General features: G+C 38.9%; 1 protein-coding gene and 1 long non-coding RNA gene across 3 annotated transcripts in view; one reads left to right on the forward strand and one right to left on the reverse strand.

Moving 5' to 3' along the window:
* The window catches only part of lamc1 (laminin subunit gamma 1), a 208,890-nt gene that overhangs the window by 115,794 nt on the left and 75,758 nt on the right, over window positions 1-17,338 (forward strand). For both annotated transcript variants that reach the window (XM_022250063.2, XM_087143196.1), the window contains 6 exons: window positions 5,022-5,211; window positions 6,571-6,683; window positions 10,750-10,980; window positions 13,222-13,410; window positions 15,154-15,283; window positions 16,371-16,483. In XM_022250063.2, the coding sequence (XP_022105755.2) occupies window positions 5,022-5,211; window positions 6,571-6,683; window positions 10,750-10,980; window positions 13,222-13,410; window positions 15,154-15,283; window positions 16,371-16,483 (966 nt within the window). The remainder of the gene's footprint in view (window positions 1-5,021; window positions 5,212-6,570; window positions 6,684-10,749; window positions 10,981-13,221; window positions 13,411-15,153; window positions 15,284-16,370; window positions 16,484-17,338) is intronic.
* Window positions 2,562-4,693, reverse strand: LOC147797255 (uncharacterized). The gene is made up of 2 exons (XR_015427169.1): window positions 3,829-4,693; window positions 2,562-3,231 (listed from the first exon to the last, which is right to left on the reverse strand). It is a non-coding gene; the product is annotated as an uncharacterized LOC147797255 (long non-coding RNA).

Here is a 17,338-nt window from a genome sequence, read left to right on the forward strand (position 1 = left end):
CACACTCGTCAGTCCCCGTCCTCCGGTCCTCGGCAAGTACAACCTGCTGACATTAACCTCTGATCAAGAGACTCCAACTCAACCTTAGTCCAGTCAACAATCCCAGCATAGTATCTCATCAGCAACGCAGCCCAGATATTGATTACCTTCACCATATTGACCCCTTTCAGCTTCAACTTCGGACATTTCTTTACCCTGCAGATATAGATAGATATAGATAGAATGCTTAACCCATTCTTTACTTTGTCGTTCATCATGAAGTCCACCTCCATTACACCAAGATACTTGTATCCTTCATTCTCCCTATGATTTCAGCCACAACCCATCAGGCAGTAGAATGCCATTACAAATCCCCCCTCTTCCCCCTTCTCAAAGTCAAGACTGCACACTTCCCCACACCAAACTGAATTTCTGTGTCCCCACTGTACACTCGAACCATCTGCACAAGAGAATCAATCTCCTTCTCACTCTTGGCAAACAACTTCAAGTCATTCATGAAGAGGAGATGATTAATTCTGCAGCCATTCTTTTTCATCTCATATCCAGCACTGACCTTTTGTAGAGCCATAGACAGTGGTGGCGTCAGTGCCAGAACAAACAACAGTGATGAAAGAGAGTTGCCTTGAAAAATCAGATACTTTGCTCCCAAATGATCTTGATGCTCTCTGTAGATGGGAAAGAGAGTGTCACATGAAATTCGACACTGAAAAATGTCTATCTAAGCACATAACAACTGAAAAAAATCCAATCATCCAAGAGTACAACAACAATGGAAAGAACCTCCAAATAACATCAAGTCATTCATACCTTGGACTAACTCTAAGCAGTGAATTGTAAAATTCCACCTGTACCAGCCCTTGATTCGTCCCAAACTTCAAGATGGTTCCTGTGGATGGTCCTCTTTTACAGAAGAGGAAAAGAAACAGCCAGAAGGCATCCACCTATCTTGTGTAAGACAGTGCTTGAACAACTAAGCAAGTGTCACTGCTATGCTACATGATCTACATGTAGGCTGGCCACTACTTGAGCTCAGAAGAGTAACGTCCAGATTAATAATGTTCTACAAAGTCAACCACGGACATGTTCACATTAACCATGATACAGCGTTGGAGACAACACATCACAGATTGCATCCATACTCTTACCATCACCCCCATGCCAAATATAAGATATACAGTACCAGTTTACCATCGCCCCCATGCCAAATATAAGATATACAGTACCAGTTTACCATCGCCCCCATGCCAAATATAAGATATACAGTACCAGTTTTATCAGTCATACTGCATGCTCTACCTGAAACATTTGTCAAAATAACCCAACTAGATCACTTTCAGACCACAGTTTTGCCGATCATATCTTTCATGGGGATTACCAATTTTAGACTTGTTGGGATGCAAATTAACTGCTTTGCTGGAGTACCTTGACGACGTAGATACATAATGCACTCCTATTGTATTCTACTTCAGTCTCCTGACTTGACTTAACCTTCATCTGCAGCTGTCAGCGTAATTTTTATCCTTGGAAGGTTAAGGGTAATTTTAATAAAATGGGTGTATCGTAACCATTGCGCATAAGTTTTTTGTAGGAAGGTTGGAGACATTTATCATATATGGGGTACACAAACTTTTAAGACACAACAAAATTGTTTTTCTGGCCAACTTGCATGGTAGCTCTGTTAGAAGAGCATTATATTCAGAACCAACAAGCCGAGAGTTTGAGTCTATATGTAGTAATTGTTTTTTCTTAGAGGGGAATTGGTTGGAGGTTGTTTTTATAATAGGAAAGTAAAGCTTGGCATATACCTTCGCACTTAAGTTTTTAAGTGTGCACTAAATTGTTTGAGCTTGCTGTTAACTACGCCCGTATATGATAATTGCCCCTAACTCTTCTGGAAAAAAAATTACGCCAGCTGTCATGCTTTTAAAACAGTATCCTTGAATAACAACAGGTGGAAAGGCTTGCGGTAGCACCAAGCGAAGGAATATATGTGTAAGGACACAATACTGGCCAACAAAAATGGGACACATAGGTAAAAATTCAATCTAGTGAAAAGTGTTTAATTTACTTTTAAATTATGACAATGGACCACCCTCTATCAGAAAATAGCAATGGGAAGATAATCGGCCCAAGAAATTTTCTTCCGTGCAGTGCTTTCTGTAGAGAGGGGCCTCATAAGTTAACGTTGGTTACGGTGTCCACTTTGCAGTCAACCATGCAATAATAAAAGTCAAAGAAAAACAATGTGGAGTTGTATTGTTGTGGTTAAGCTTTTCCTCCTTTCTGAAAGTCATCTTTAAAAAAAATGTTAATTGTTACTAATTTTACGATATCTTAATAAGGTGGACACCGTAACTAACGTTAACAAGTGTACTTTTTCACACACAACAATTTTAAATGATTTGCAGTTTGATGACTTGAGGAAAACAGCTGGTTGCGAAGCTTGCAAGTACTTCAAAGAGGACATTATCATTGACAACCAAAGAACAGATACCCTCAATTTCAAAGATCTTTGTCCTGTAGTTTAACGTTAGTTACAAAAATGACACGGACACCAAAAATTTCGAATCAAAGCTAACATTTCATGTGACAAGTTTATTATGACTTGCTTTACTGGAGCCCTCAAGGTAGTTGCCTCACCTTCAGAAAATTGCCTATGTTACTATGTGCAGGTGTTAATACATGCACATGCTTTTTCATTTCTTGGGAGCATCTCTGTGATCTACATATCTGATAAGCCACTTCAGCCTATTTTTAAATGCCCTACATGTATATGCATGCAAGAAGGTTGCACATGAGCTTCACAGAAGTTGAAATCTTTGACATTGTGAACTTAAGTACATGTATGTATATTTAAATGTGCACCATTTGCAACATTAAACAATTCTGAGGAACAAGTAAATTGAGTCAATGACTATTTTATTTTTCACTCTAATCTTGTTTCTTAAAAACTGTATTTCATTATGGAGGCTATACACTGACGATCCCATCTGAAGAACATGGCACATCTCATTAAATGAATTTCAAATGCGTCTACAACTATATCCCCTGGAGTGAGCTGGCGATCGGCAGGCTCTTGTGGGGTCCTGAAATTACAGAAATGGCAACAGGAATGGTTGAAATCGAATAATCTTTGATTTAATTACTACTAAAGCTTCTTTCACAAGGACATGTGAATCTACAGACATATAATCTGATCCAACCATTGAATCTTTTTCTCCTCTCTGGCTTCTGAAATAAGATAGAAGAAAAATAAAATTCAAATAGAACAATTTTTTAACATAACCGGCAGTGGCTTGATTTGTAGAAACATAAAAAAAAACTCTAACAAGACCCCAGGGGTTCCACAAAGGCAAGTTCCCCTGTCTGTGTAAACATCACTTGCCTACGTGTTACATCAACTTCGCTCCATTTACTTTTAATTCACTGCGAACTCGCCCCCATACTATTGGATGACAAATGGGGCGACTTTTAATACGAATGGGGCGAAGTCGAAAGTGCCGGTGTGTAACGAACGTGAAACACTGATGATTTCTTGAACTTGGCAAGGCTATTCATTAAGTTTGTTCATTTTTGTGATGGACTTTAGCTTAAAAAGTGTAAATTATTTGTCGTTTTGCAATTTCAAGCGGGACTTCAGATGTTTACTATTTTTTTCTTCCGTTCGTTAAACATGGACACGATTCACACGAAACCATCCAAGCGGTCCGCGACAAAGCCCAAAAATCACCCACTGACTATCCATTAAAATCTTCCCTTTTACAATGCCATCTGACCTCTTTTCACAAAAAAATACAGAAAATAAAATCTATTTAAGTTGATACAAACCTTTTGGCTGCTCTTTTTCCGGATATTGGCTGCTCTTTTCCTGATTGTTGGAGGGAAAGCTGTCGCGCGCAGCAACTTTCTCCGTTCGTTACACAGAGACGCGAAAGCGGCGCGCGGTGGACACGGTGCTTAAAATAGCTTTATCTCGGAAAAGACGTAATCGAGCCTAAAACAATTGACCTTTAGGTCATCCATGCAGGGTACCATTGCACGTGTACGACCGCTAGTCAGACTGCGTTGATCACCAGTTAAAACATGTGGACATTTTACGTTAGTTACAAAATGGACACGAAAATTATCGCGATCGATATGCTGATGTTTTCTCATCCTCGAGGGTAATTATGGTCTAGCACACATTTTACACGATGTTTATTAAGCTCATTTCGAATAAAAATGGCTTTTACAGGTAAGGGTGAGGCTTGTAAATGATGATTCTGGCCCTTTTCGTCATGGTATGGTGTGGTGGACACGATGTGAAACGAACGTTAACGCAGGTTCAGCTGCCATTTTGGAGCGTGGATTTATTTATTTTTTTTTTTTGTAAAGGGCCAAAATATTACTTCATTGCTTAACTCAAAAAATATGACCATTGTGATAAAATACGTGAGCTATAAGTAAAGTAGTTGAGTTCATTAAATTTTGTTCAAGCAATGTCCCATTTTTGGGCGCCATTTTGAACTAAAATTTGCTCTTCAACGTGAATAAAAATTATAGACTCGCATTTACACTGAATTATTTATCTTTATTTATCTCTCAAATACATGTACAACTATAATCTCAAGCAAACATAGCTTGAAAATGGTTACATCATCTGATAAATTAAAGTTCATTTTTTGCATCATGAAAGTTGGCCAGTATTGTGACCTTACACATATCTCTCTTTCCACCTCAGCCTTTCCACCTGTTGCTGTCCTTCACTGTGAATAGCCTGAAATTCCATCTGATCCTTGAATAACTTACAGTTTGTTTATTTTGGTCTTAGTTCATGAAATTTTTTTAAATGAGTGAAAAGAGTGTCATCTTTTGTATTACTCCTTCCTTTAAAAACCGTGATTGCCTTTGAAGCAACATAAGCACTAGTGCCTTGATGTCAACACCTCCTGCCCTGATACATTGTAGGCCATAAAAAAACACTGTTAATCACTTACTTTAAGCCATTGGATTCATTTAACCTTTCTTTTGTTTCCAATCAGCTAAATACCTGGGTGATAAACGCTTGGCGTATGGCCAGGACATGACCTTCACATTTCGTCATGTGGGGGCAGAGCCAAGCTTGACTGTGGAGGATGTTATTTTAATGGGTAGTGGATTGACCATCTCAGCACCCATCGTGGCCCAGGAGAACCCCGCCCCCAGTGTCTTGCCTCAGAAGTACACTTTCAAGTGGGTAGTGGCTATTTTTGTCAGAGAGGATTTGTTTGAGTGTCTGAAATGCAATATTTCAGACAAGCAACTGCCCTGTTTCTGTTCGTAACATGTGCAAAAATCAGCCAGTTCATTAATGCAAATAGACATGGTCATTTGAGAGCAGAACATCTGACCTTGCACCTGTTTGAACAAGTTCAGTGCTTGTGAGTTGGTTTGTGGCTGACCTTGTACATGCACACTGATGTTTTTGAATGACCTACAACACTCTTCTTTTGAGCATGCACCATTAACATACCGAAAGACTCATTACAAATGACCATCCTAGATTTACTTGACAAGATACAACTTGTCACAGTTTGCCCAGAGCACTTCAGCTTTGCATTATGTTTCTTCCCAAAGGGGTAGCTTTCCACAACAGAATGGTTACATACATAAGGAATTTTTTCCAAGTTTTATAACTGTTGCATTTTTCCTACATTTCAGGAGCACATGAAAAAAATTTTGTAATTTTGCATTACTATGTTCTGTAATGACATGTTGTTCCATACTAAATGACATTCCCAAATTGCTTCGTATTTGTTCGCAAGTATACTTGTAGCTTTTAATGTACACTTCAACTCATAACGTGAATTGTGTAGGCTTCTGAAATCTTCAAGCCTTATCAATCAAAATGCTTGTATGTGAATTCCTAAGCAAAAAATTCAACGCTGAAAATTTTTCTTAAGTCCCTGTGAATTGTCACTGGTTTCATATGTGAATATATAGGTGCTTTGCTGGCCTTAAGCAACAACCAGCCAAACACATATTTGTTTGAGATTCACAAAACAATGTTTATTCCCATTTATAAATAAATACCTTGAGTCAGAAAGCAAACAGAAGTTGATAAAATTATAAATTTTCAATGATTTTGTTCAAGAAGTTTATTTTTTTCAAACACTCCTCCAGCCATGTGCCTCCCAGGAGTAGTAGTTGTCCTCTTACATGGGGATTGATGTATGCGTGGAGCATGCTGCAAGAGGTGGCACAGAACATGATAAGCCAGTGCAGTGTGCGCATAGGTTTCAGCATGAGTGTGGATTGTGAATGGTCAATCAATAGAACAAGGGAGAAGGGACCTGATTTCATGAAAGTTTACATTTCAAGAGAAACCAGAAAAGTTTTTAGGATACAGCACACTGCTGATGCTTTATCAACCGTTTAAAAGCTGGAGGATTTTGGAGGCTTGAGGCTGAATGCAGTTTTTGAAGTTGGGTAATTATAGGATTTTTGAGGATTGAGGATGTGCCCTAGTAAAAAGGCCCTAGTGGGTTAGGGTTAATGAATAATTCTTAAACCATTTTACCTAATGTGACAAGTTCCTCTACCACCCCACAGATTGCGAGAGGAAGATGAGTTAGGTTGGGTACAGAGGCCCTCAGCATTTGATCTACAGCGTCTGCTGTCTAACCTGACAGCTGTCATGATCAGGGCAACTTATGCTGAGGAAGGTAAGAACAAATAATACAGAAGCATGATAATTCGTACACTGAAAATACACATGTACAGTCAAAATGCCTGACATAAAAATGGAATTAGTCAACAAGAAACAAAGACAAAAAATTTGATCAACAGCAAACAAAAATGAACAATTTTGTGCAATTTTGAATGGTTAGGGCTCTTCACAAATACCAAAAAATGTAGTGTTCAATGGGCACCTTCTTCCGTAAACTTATCTTTCAAAATGCAATGATTATATTGTATGTAGAGTAAAAATACATTTTAATTTGTATTGTGAATTTTAAAGAAAAAAAATAAATTAAGCTTTCTTGCTTTGCTAATACATGTCAGCATTTCCAACTTAAGAACATAAGGCCAGCAAGAAACGGAGCTTGTCCAAAATGTTGTCGCGGTTTGACTGCAAGCGCTCACCACGGTGTGGCCCTGTTGCAAAGGATTAAGGCAACGGCAGCGAAAATGCACTCGTGCTAAGAAAGTTAATGAGGTAGCCCCATAAATATTATGTTGAAGATTGTTGTGTCATGCATGACCGAACGAGGCAACCACAGTGAAACCAGACATTCGGTGGACAGTGTACAATCGCAGTGTGTGTACATTTCAGCAAAAGTATTCTCAGAATATAAAATAAACATGAATACAAAAATAAATGAAGTAGATATATTGCTCATACAGCAATCAATAAAAGAGCATGTTCTTGGGACTTGGCCCGGCTTGTTTTCCTAAATCACTGCTGAAGAAAAGGAGGCTGTCAAATATATGCCTGATAACAAACTGACACCATCGGTAACAGATTGACATGCTCTGAATTTATGTGCAACCGTAAATTTTGCATCCATAAACCCACATGTACATCAGTGTTGTGGTTGTCAAGACTGGTCTTTTTGTCTTGAGACCAGACCAGTTGGAACATGGTCTTGGTCTCGAGTACGCTTGTCTTAGTCTTTGGACCCCTTGTCTTGGTCAGTTTTGGCCTCTGACTGTCGTTCTTGGTTTTGTTCTCAAATTATTTTTTCTGGCCTGGTGTTGGTCTTGGTCTCAAAGGTTGGTCTCGATCTTGGTCTTGGACTGCCTGGTCTTGACTACAACACTGATGTACATACTGTGTGTGTTTCCTTGTCAAGTTCATTCCCTAACCCTAGAAGGGGGGGGTATAATTCAATGCCCCCCTCTACATGTTTTCTGATATTATCACAGTAGCTTTTTTTTTGAAGAGCTGAGCCTTTATGAGTTTTTAGAGTAACTCCTTGAAGTCATTTTGGCACCACTTTTGTGAAAATCGAGCATACCATTGCAGCACAGCGCCAGTTTTTGTGAGACAGGTCAGCCAAAAGTGTATACTTTTTCCATTGTGGTGCTCAATGCACACAGGCTGGCACACATATAACCTTGAGCTTCAAGTGACCGTAACAACAAACCACTTATCCAATTGAGATCAAACTTTACTGTTACACTGATAATGAGTGTCTTTTCATGTAAACCAAGTTAAAAAAAAAATTGTGTATGAAACACCTAGTTCCTGGGGATTGGAATCTGCCCCCAACCGGCTGTGAGCGGGGCCAAAATACCCTGGCTCTTTTAGGTTTTGGTTTTTTAAAACCCTTGGGTGCTGCAGATGTAAAATTTATATAACACGTTTTGCCCTTATCTAACGTATATATTAATAAACACTGTATGCTCAGTGGTTGTCTGAGAGCTTGCGAAAAGGTCACAAGCTCACTCGGGCAGTTCTGGAACCCACAACCTCCAGCTTACCAGTGCAGACGAGCTTGCCGGGGTCGGCTGGCCAGCTTACTCGGGTGGGATGAGTAAGCTTGTGACTTTCTTCGCAAGCTCTCGGACAAGCACTGAGCAAACAGTGTTTCTTAATATAATCATTGGGTAAGGGCAAAACCTGTTATATAAATTAACAATCCCCAATGCAAAAATACATCTTGAAAATAGTTCGCGGTACCTGCTGCTTCACCTGATACCCTTTAAAATAGAGTGATTGTGCCTGCTAGGTCACATGACATATAGTGGGTATTAAATATCAACATACACAATGTCCTTATACTGCAAAGTGTGTCATAAGTATCATTCTTTCCAAAAATATAGCTGACGGAAGGTACCATCCTCAGATTATTGATGTGCTTGGTTCCATACTGAAAATCAGCTTTGTTTTGGGTGAACAGCAGTTAAAACACAACACACACTGCTATGAGAGAGATACCCACTATAGGTCACCTGATTTAGAGGGCAATCGGTCTTTTGCTAAATTGCTAAATAAAATTTGAAAATTGCATTGAATGGGATGCAAAGGTGGATTTACTAGGACTTCATAACAATTACATTTCATGGACCTGTTGAGATTTATTGGTGGCTCATTTTTACTTTCAACTCCTCAAACTTTTTTCAATTTGTTGTAAAGTGGTAATTTCAAAGTAATAAGTATGATGTAGTCTGGAAACCCAGATTAGTCAGTTTATGTACAGTGGGCTGTTGGTAGTTCAGACAGGACAAGGTCAACATAGGAAGAACATCCTGTACATATGCGTGTGTACATGTACGTGTGATGTTTTGTGAATTGAATTATGGCAGTTACTTTTAAAATTTCTTTTGAAAATTTTAAATCTGGTGGAAATTTTAAACAAAACTTAAAATCACATGAAATAAAAAAATGATACAAAGACTAAACTACAATGTTGTATCATGGAATGATGGAATATAGGGCACAATGTGTTCAAATTCATTTCGATGTAATGATGCATTAGTAGTACAGGAAAAATTGCTCATGGGATGTTCCATATACTTTCATTTCAAAATTCCGTTTCATACCTTAGTGAGCATGAAGAAGGAGAGCAAGTTTTAAACTATGTTTGAAAAACATTTGCCCAAGCATACCCCCCACCTAAAAAAAAAGAAAGAAAAGAAACAAATATTGTTTGGACATACTCTGTAATGTTTCCAATTTTTGAAAAATAATTTTCTGTAGTGATAATAAAAAAAATCCACACAAGAAATACGGCATCCCCCACCCCTTGATTTCCCATCAGCGAGATCATCAGAAACTCGCTACGATTAATCAACGGACAATTCATGTGTCACTCCTCCTGTATAAAATCAAATTACATTTAAATACATGTACAGGCAAGTCATAGAGTAGGTCTTGCATGCAACAGTCGTTGATCACAATATGTGTATGTGAGACATCGACCTGCCATTTATTTGGCAGTGCTGTGACAAAATTCAGAAAGTTAACATTAAATCTGAGCCTTAAAATGCATTTTTCTGACTGAAAACTTATCTTTTCATCGAACACTTCCGAGTGCCCATTCAGTTATGGTACACCAAGCTTACTAGGTTTCATTTAATTTAAGAAATATGCAATTAGTCTTCCGTTTTGGTGCAGCGGTTTCATCGTTTCGCCATGCAGTACTAGCCTTTTCTCAAGGCATCTCTGTGGATTCACAGACTGAATTCCCCACATGTGCAATGAGCGTATGTGTGAGAATGAACTTGTTTGCGCCTTGACTTCAATGCTAGTACGGTGCACGTGTGAATGCCCAACGCGTGTACCGTACTGCGCTCTGCCAGCCACCGCTAGCGTTGCACACTTGAGCCCTGAGGCTCCTGGATGCGACAATGCTGCAAGTATCAGTAGTGGCGCGGCGCGGCGCGGACGACCCAATCATGTGGTGGAGTGGTGCAATTTAGCATATTGCCACCATAATTTGTTCATTAAAAGCAAGCATTTTAAAAGAGCTTGGTTGGCATTTATTCATGGTTCTTTGCAGAAAGTTTTCTTTCCTTTTGAAGCCATTCTTAGTGGTGAATTTTGCAAGTTCTGTTTCAAGCAGTCATTTCTGTTTCAAAGTGTTGATTCTGCAAATTCCATCCGGATTTGTGTGTCATTTAATAACATACATGTATATTTATAATGAGTAATATACCAGACAGCAAAGTTGTTAAATAGTCAATGAATTCCAATTATCAGCTCTGATAAATGTTTTCAGTGATTATTTTTGACATACATGCATGCTAAGCACAGAAATTCACTTGCTTTTATTCCATTTACAGCACAAGGTATCATTGACAACTTTGATTTCCCAACTGTGCGGAGGGCTGTAGGCCCAGGAGCTGAGCGGGTAGACTTTGTTGAACTGTGTCAATGCCCTGTGGGATACATTGGCCAGTTCTGTGAATCTTGTGATGGCAAGTTCCGCCGGGATCCCCCTGGGGGTGGACCATATGCTCAGTGTATCCCCTGTGAGTGCAATGGCCATGCTGACTTCTGTGAAGAAAGCTCAGGTAAGTATTACATGACTTCATACACAAACTTATAATCCTTAAGATTTCTGCAACATAATAGGTAAAGAAACAGAATTGAGAAGTATGCATTGTAAATTTATTGTGAATGTGTTATGGGGGCATAATAATTTACCAGTGCATCAGTAATCACGATACTGAACGTAACTGTACTGCAATACTAAAAGGATGTGGCTAATACACTTCAAAGTGAGATAAATTTGGGACAAAATAAGCAGCTGTTTACAAGATGATATTTGGGTGCAAGGCTTCGCAATGTGGTCCAACATAGCCCATCTGCCAGTATAAAATGGGTAATGAAGGGTGAAAACACTGGATGATCTCCTGCTTTATCTGTTTTGCCAGTTTGGTTGTTTTGTTGTGTGTTTCAGTCATTTGGGGGTGTAGTTTTTTGTCCATGCTTAAAGGCCAGCCTACTTTGTCAAAGTTGGTGTTTCATTCTGACAATTTTTTTCACCATACCCTGCGAGTCGCTTGCTTGGACCGATCAACTTCCTTGCCGGAACTATGTATTCTGGTCTGGAAAGTCGAGTCCATCCTATGACGTCACATTTTTGCCAAGATTTGTCTGCTGCCCTCATTGACGGGTATCAATGAATTTTTGCAAAGAGCCCAGAGGGAGACTGAAAAAAGCACACCGAAAATGGAAGGTTTTGCTGATTTAATGACATAAAATAGAGGGGATAATCCAACTTATTGTTTATAAGACAGTTGAAAACTATCATATTACATCAATTTAACCCAACATGGCCCATCCCCTTTAACTTATTTTGTACACAGAAGTACTACATACGGCATGTTCATAGCTAGCTCTTCAATGTCTCGTGCGTTGTACATGTACGTACATGTGTGTACATACCCGAACCGAACCGAAGGTCGGCAAAAAATTTCTGAAACGTGTCTTAATTGAACCCAAACTGAACCTTGGCACCTACTACTTACAGCACTGTGCTGCAAGGCATGCTGGCAACATGGTGTGCAAAGGCTACAACGTGATCCATTTAAAATATTTTTATATGGCTCCTTTTCCACTACATTAACTGTAAAGGATTTTACCAAAGACACATAATCAAACTAAAAGGTTTTGAAATGAATATTCAGTGAGTTGTATGCAGTAGCAGCATGTTAATTCAACTGAAGCAATTATCAATTCTTACTAAATCATAAACCGCATTTGTATTGACGCTGTTAAAGAATATTGAATCATACATTATTTGAATATCAACTGTATCCCTGGGTTGGTTTGTGAATTGTCACGACAGAATAAATACACAGCTTCAACCATATTGAAGCTTTTTAATCTGACCAAAAACCTTTCTGTCCTAATGATTTCTAGGACAATTTTCAGCTGGGCATTGGCTTCTATTTCATGGGTTTTATGTTTAAAACCCTGGATGCAAGATTCTCCTGGATTATATTACAGCAACAGAAGAAATTAAGCTCGCAGATGTTACGTTGATGGTCCTGAACAATGAGCAAAACTTTTGCAATGAGCAAAATGAGGAAATGTATATCTGAACCACTTCTTGTCTGGGACTCCGGGATCGGAGACATATGGTTTATATGGGTGGCAGGGGTCTCCGAACTCGGACAAAGGAAACAGGGCCCTGTTACAAAAGACCGTACTCTAAACAAAAAACCAGGCTGCGGGGCATTACTGGCATTTTTCACTCTCAAAAGTGGTGATAATCCAGCCTTGTTTTGAAACCCTATACCAGGGTTTGGGGCATTGAGAGCGAGCGGATTACCACCGGGGTCAAAAGCGCTCCACCACCGCAGCGATGAGCCACACAGCACCGTTGCACGCTAATCTGGCCCCTATTGAAAAGAGGTCAGCAGTGCACTGAGCCAGGTTCGTGAACAAAAGACAGTTATATAACACTGCACAATCTGGGCTCTGCTTACAAGGCTGCAGGCCTGGCTGAAATACTCTGGCGTCAATGAAGGTCACCTATCAACTTAGATTAGTACCTGAAGATTACTTCTTGCGGCTATAAAAGACCGTTAAATGAAATGATGACTTTTGAAGGATTTTGAAAACGGAAAAAATGACAGTCATGCCAGCCCAGCATCATCAACATTGAAAAATGCTCCAGCACGAAGTGTAGCACTGATAAAAGTACTTCCCATCTCCGTACAAATTAACTATTCTATTGGTGCTGAGAAAGAAGGCCCATAGTGTTTTTAGTGTATCTGATATCAAGTTCTTTTTTACCTATCCAGGCATCTGTATCTGTCAGGATAACACGATTGGTGATCAGTGTGAACGTTGTGCGCCCGGTTTCTATGGAGATGCTACCCAAGGTGGTGATGATGACTGCCAACCATGTCCATGCCCCGGTGGCAGTGAGTGCATGCAGATGCCTAGCACTGGGGAGGTCATGTGCACAAACTGTCCTATGGGATATGTGGGTAAGTTGATTGTGCTGATCATCACCCTCAGCAATAAATAATACCTAACATTCCTCCGCTAAAAAGGTTTTTCTTTATAAGAAAGAAATTCTTACGTCAAGAAGTAATTTCTTGTCTCACTTCCTACTCCATGGAGTTAGATAAGAAAATTGTCCTTCAATCAAAAAACTATACAACAAATTGCAGTGCACTGTTAAAGAATTGATTACCATTCCACTATGTTTTTACACTCAAGTACATTCCTTTCATGTGTGGATAATAGAGGTTTATGCAAATTCAGTTGAAAATTGATGCATACACTGTATCATTTTAACCAATGATATGGTGTGTACAAATGAGGGACTGTCCGTAAAGTTTGTAAGGGGGTTGCTAATATGTACACATACCAGCCAACCATTCCTATTTTGGTGGAATTATTACAAAATTTAAATGTAGATTCCAAATTATGAATTTCAGTCTCAAAATTACAAGTTTTAAAAATTTCTTTAAAATGGCTGTAGCAGAGATGAGCCTAATTGTTAAAATCAGCTGGAGCGGAGGTAAACACAAGGGGCCTTAAAAATAGTGTAGCCTTCCCGGTTCTGTGCTCATTGAAACACAGAGAAAATCATGTACATTGTTACTAGTGTTCCACTGACCTCAGCAATTAACATTGTTAATAAAAAATGATCTAATAAACTGACTGAAAATTTACATTTCTGCTATTGCGTGGTGTAATACAGTTGTACATTATTCAATCACCATGCACCGTCTACACAATCCAAAGTACCCTCGCTGCATGCAGCGCTATGAGCGAAATCAATTTTGGATGGTGCCCATAATGTGATTTTTTCTATTTTGTATGCGTGGAGCACCAAGGATATCATTACTAAACTTTCTTGTAGTTAAATTTTACCTTCGTTTTTGTAGCTCCACGGTGAACTGTCAGTTTTAGATATAATTATGAAATCATTTTCTATTAAATTTATTTACTATATTTAATACGTAATTAATTATTTCGAGTCATTATAAACTAATAAAGCTAAAAGTAAAACTGTGTACCATAATGTTGAATGGACATGGAGAAGTTAATTTTTAAGATCAGCTGTGTGTAGGCTAGGCCTACCTTGTGGTACAGGGTTTGCGGTTGTCACTGTTAGAAAACTTGTCACGTCTTCTTCACTGTGCTGCTCGATTTCTGTATGCTGTTATAACTTCACAATCTTGTATTGTATTGATTATGATATATTGTTTTGCGTGTCCAAACTGAATTAAGTCCTGGAAAAATCAAATTTTTGACCTGGAAAATCCTGGAAAATTCCTGTCATATAACTCAGAGGCCATGAACGTCATGTCTTCCATAATGGTAATGCTAGGTCATGAAGCTTCAAAAAACCTACATGTAACATAAATTTTGAAATACTGCCTACTTTCAAATATTAACTTTAAGAAAAGTTGGGAAATTTGTCTTTTGATGCACAGTATTTGCATGCTACATTATTCTCAAAATTAAACGTTACCCTGTGACTCATTCACTACTCTCGATTCAACCAAAATTATTTCTGATATTAGCAATTTGTTTACGATATTTATGCCCACTAACATCATAAATCTTGTGCAAAAATGCTACAAAATAGGCTGAGATTGCACAAGAGAGCATCTAAAAGCCCAGAGCTTCCAGGGCCCTTAAGCGGGCCCTTGTGTACGGGTTTTTGGCAGATTTTTACAGGTACATGTACTTAATTTGCTTTGTTGATTTTGCAGGTAACCGCTGTGAATTCTGTGCTGATGGTTTCTTTGGGGATCCTCTTGGTCTTAACGGGCAACCGAGGGCCTGTACTCCTTGTCAGTGTAATGGCAACATTGATGAGAATGCAGTTGGAAATTGTGACAGGTGAAGAAGCTGCAGAGCAGTAGGATTGTAACCTGTGCAGGCTCTTGGATAATGTGTTTATCATTGTTGCCATGCCCAACTATCTGAACTCGGGCTTTTCAGCATTTTCAGGAATTAAATCCTTTGTCACACGTGCCAAACCTGACATGCATTCTGTTGCCAAAAAAAGAAAAAGAATTCCTTCCACATCTTTCAAATAAAGCAAATAGTGCAATGAATAATATATATGGCGCCTTTTCAATGACGATTATCAGTTGCTGTCTGCCAGTTGAAATGTCTGAAAGGCAATCCCTCTATGTAGTGTATACTACTGTACATGTTTATACAGCATTCCATGAATGAGTCTCAGTGCATGTTTTTATCAACGGATCGTCAGCTAGTCATTGTGATATCGTTCAGTTTGACAAAATCATGATGAAATAAATTATACAAGGAAATACATAATGAGATCAGATTATATACAGATTGCAAATATACATAGATTTGTGCCCAGTTGCATATCAAAATGAGACATATGGCGCACAGTGTGCCCCGGATGCTAAAATGAGCATCCAGGTTGAGCTGCATAGTAATTGTTATTTTATAGTAATTGGATATAGTTCCTAATGCCAAGAAGGGAAAATGCTTTCATTTAGATTATTGTAGTCACTTTCAAAGAAAACATTGTTGACCTTTCTCAAATGACTTCATGCATTTCTCGCATGTACATGGTAAAGTTCAGCTTCTCCTTCCTTAGGCCAAGACTAGATGCCGTGCCACTGCCATGCCGAACTTAATTCTAATGAGTGTGGCAATAGTGCAGCAATTACTTAAATAGACTTAAATAGAGCTGCATTTAGCCACTTCAATTTGGGACAATGATAGCATGGCATGCCCTGTCAAGCTAAAGGGCTTGCCATACCAAATTCGGTTTACTGAGCTGAATCGTGCTAAATGCTGTGCTATTGCTGTGCCGAACTTTTAAAAACTGAAATTTTTGAGTTCCGCTCAGCAGTAGCACATCTTATAGCCTAGGCCTTATATTGACCATCTTGCCTTGAATTTATCAGTTTCTGTAAGAAAACCAATGTGGCTGTTTCTTGTTCAGGGATACTGGTGAATGCTTAAAGTGTATTTATAACACTGGTGGTTTCAACTGTGAGAGATGCCTGGCTGGTTTCTTTGGTGATGCCCTAGCACTTCCCAAGGGCCAGTGTAAATGTAAGTTATCAGTTTCAGATTCAGTTTAATGTTATTATATAGCAAAATTTCTGACATGGAGATGTTGTCAAATGTTTAGCATGTATACTGCTACACTCAGACCTCCAAACCCTTCAGATTTTGGTGGAAAATTTCCACATTTTCACTTTCACAAATTTCTGCCAAATCACAATTCTGACATACCTACGTATTACCGGAAACTGTATTTGTAATCTTGTGAATGTACTGTAATACGACTTATCCCACTTATGCGAACAGACAGTGCAATACACGTTGCGTGCACCACATCCAGGGCAGCACCCTCTTTTGGCACGCACCAGCCGTGAGATGGACATGATCATGAACGTGATAATGGACAAAAAATGTTCATGGACAAAAATGCCCTCTATCGACTAGCTTCATTGTAACTAACACTGTATGCGTCGCGCAGTGCCTGGTTTTGCTTGGAACCACGGCTAAGAATGTTTTGGAACCAAGATTAAGCACTGCAGCTGTGAAATCAACCACGATCATGTTAAGTGTGCAAGCACCATGTGGTGATTTTTTTGCTGGATTTCGCTTAATTCACACTGGACTTTGCGGTGAATCAACACATTTAGGAGATGAAAAATTATTTTAGACCATTTCACATAATGTAAACTCTTGTGTAAATCAAAATTTTATGGAATCAGGGAGTACGTGCAATACTGTACATCATTACGGACACGGACTCAACTCTTATACAATGCAGCTCTGATTTTTCTGTGTTCATTGTAAGCTGACGTGATGGATTTTGACACCATTACCCAAATGTATTGTTATTGAACAAGTGAAATACATTCAGTGTCGATTTTTAATATGGTCATATATTCAATA

The sequence above is a fragment of the Acanthaster planci genome, linkage group LG11, assembly GCF_054643075.1.
Source record: "Acanthaster planci isolate LZ-2023a linkage group LG11, COTS_SCS, whole genome shotgun sequence".
Taxonomy (NCBI): domain Eukaryota; kingdom Metazoa; phylum Echinodermata; class Asteroidea; order Valvatida; family Acanthasteridae; genus Acanthaster; species Acanthaster planci.